The sequence below is a fragment of the Eufriesea mexicana genome, unplaced genomic scaffold (genome assembly GCF_001483705.2).
Source record: "Eufriesea mexicana isolate 0111107269 unplaced genomic scaffold, ASM148370v2 scaffold294, whole genome shotgun sequence".
Lineage (NCBI taxonomy): Eukaryota > Metazoa > Arthropoda > Insecta > Hymenoptera > Apidae > Eufriesea > Eufriesea mexicana.
In genome coordinates, this window is record NW_016908489.1 from 338397 (window position 1) to 340898 (window position 2502).

General features: G+C 24.1%; 2 protein-coding genes across 2 annotated transcripts in view; both read left to right on the forward strand.

Moving 5' to 3' along the window:
- LOC108555935 (E3 SUMO-protein ligase RanBP2) overlaps nucleotides 1-1118 on the forward strand; it is a 9927-nt gene extending 8809 nt beyond the window's left edge. The window contains exons 6-7 of the mRNA XM_017911826.1: nucleotides 571-884; nucleotides 966-1118. Coding sequence (XP_017767315.1) covers nucleotides 571-884; nucleotides 966-1118 — 467 coding nt within the window. The remainder of the gene's footprint in view (nucleotides 1-570; nucleotides 885-965) is intronic.
- Nucleotides 1119-1908: 790 nt separating this feature from the next.
- yip2 (yippee interacting protein 2) overlaps nucleotides 1909-2502 on the forward strand; it is a 3441-nt gene continuing 2847 nt past the window's right edge. Inside the window, exon 1 of the mRNA XM_017911875.1 lies at nucleotides 1909-2054. Coding sequence (XP_017767364.1) covers nucleotides 2036-2054 — 19 coding nt within the window. The 5' untranslated portion in view covers nucleotides 1909-2035. The remainder of the gene's footprint in view (nucleotides 2055-2502) is intronic.

Consider the following 2502-nt stretch of genomic DNA (forward strand, 5'->3'; position numbering starts at 1 on the left):
TTTTTTTTTTTTTTTTTTTTTTTTTTTTTTTTTTTAAATTATGTTCTAAAAATATTTCTTAATTAATATATTTGATTTCAAATTTGATTTTAAACGTGATATATAATAATGATATTAATTCATCGTATAAACATTTATAAAATTATTTTATTAAACCAAATTTAAAACGCTTAGTTTTTATATTTCTTATGAAATAAGAAACAAAAACTACAAAAAATAATTATTTTATATTTTATGATGCATAAAATTTTATTACTAAGCCGATGTATTATTACAAAGAGATTCATTAATAATTATGGACCTTTGTTAATTTTTCTATAATTTTTAATATTTATATTAGTGATATAAAGTAAGTTATATAAATGTATATTTTAATTAACAAACATTAAATACTATTATTATAATATATTATAATAAAAATTAAAATTTGCCTCATCTTGTAAAGTAATTTTTCGATAATTGTAAGGTAGTTGTATAACAAGTAAACTTACATCTTTTTTGTTTGCATGTACTGAAGTTGATTAAAGCAGACATTTAAAATATAAATTTATGTTTTCTATATAAATACAGGAGAACAAAATTCAGAAGATAGTCCAGTAATAGAAGAACCAGAAGATGAGGAAAATGAAGAAGTAGATGAAGAAGAATGTGAAGAAAAAGAGGAAGATGATAATGATGATGATGATCAAAATTCTATTATTTTTGAAAAGAGAGCTACTTTATTTACAAGGGCAAGTAATGAGAACCAATGGGAACCTGTAGCATCAGGAAATTTAATTATTTACTCTGATCCTAATATTTTTGATCAAAAAATAATATTAAAAGCAGATGAAACTAATAAAATTGTGAGCAACACGATTATTAGTACAAAACCTAAAATAGAGGTAAAAGTCTAAAAATTGTAATATTATATAGTATATTAATCAATGCAAATTTGGTTAATGTTAAGTTTTTATTTTATTAAGCTTAATGGAGAAAAATGTATTTGGACAGCCATTGATTATGCTCTGACACCACCAACAAAACGCACCTTGTGTGCTCGTTTTTCATCAGTTTACATTGCACAGGAAATGTACAAACATTTTGAAGAAGTAAGTAAAAATATATATAATATGTAAAGGAGATAGTAAATATTAATTATTAATTTCAAAAGTGTGAAGAAAACGCATATCAAGCAGTTGGTGGCATACCATTATTTGAAGAATAAAATAAAATGATTCCTCATATTTCTCATAATAAAGTATTGTATTTCTTGTAAACATTTAATTATAGTTCAACTTCAATTTATAGGATAAGTTGTTTTCATCCGTTTTTATAAATGTAATTGTGTAATGAATAATTATACAAATTATTATATTTAGAAATTTATGGAAACAATTGAATTTTCAACAATTTGTATGCGTTTCGCTAACTAAAAAACACATGCAATGATAGATCAAAATACATGATTAATAATTATTGTATATCTAATTATAAGTTCGAATTCAATATGTGATATTTAAAAAACTTTACTGATATTTATAAAATTATTTATTACAATAAAAGTGCATGCATGTTCTAAGACCTAATTTTTTAAATAACTCCCCAAAATAAAAATTGCACTTATGGTAATGGGCAACAAAGTTGCTTACGACGTTATTGCAATCATCCATTTTCTATGATTTATAATTTAAGTACTATCATATACTATAGCAGGTCCTTTGTCATCATTTCTGCTTGACACTCAGTTCCCCTACCATGAGACTACTCCCTGCTGTGTATGGTGTGTCACTACCGTTAACCACTCCTCATACACACCTTACATCTTACTCCCACCATACTAGTTGAATCAATCAGGAGGGGATTAGAAACTGTGGCACAAATAACCAAATTACCACTTCTTCAGTCCTGTATTATAGTATACTTATCTACTGTATTACGAACGAGCAGTAGTATATGAGTATTATTATGCACTGAGGTACTGTTTGGGACGTTATAGTACTTATATATCAAGATTTTTATTGTACTTTATTATAGAAAAATATTTACTTTCATTATGTCTGTTGCAACGAAAGGTATGTAAAATTTTAAATATGTATTACAAAGAAATAAAAATATCTTTATTAAATTTTCTTGTATTTTTTTTTATCATATAAAGTGTGAAAAAACAAATCGAAAATAAAGAATAAAATTTTTATATTTGAGCTTTCGTCTTCGAAAAAATTGACAACCTGTCATATAGTAGGACACTCTGTATTGTAATATTCTAATTATTAGTTTCAATTTATTTTTTATATCATTTATATTTTTATCGAAAGGATAAAATATAATTATTTTTGTTTCAAAGTTCACATTGTTCTATTTCTTCAGTTATCTCATTTGCCATGATTCAGCTCTAAACATACTGTGTATATTTTTTCGATATTTCGACTTAGCTTTAGTACAAAAGTCATGAATTGATATAAATTAAAATGGTTTAATGAAATAAAAAACTTTATTTGTCAACTATATTTTCCTATTTTT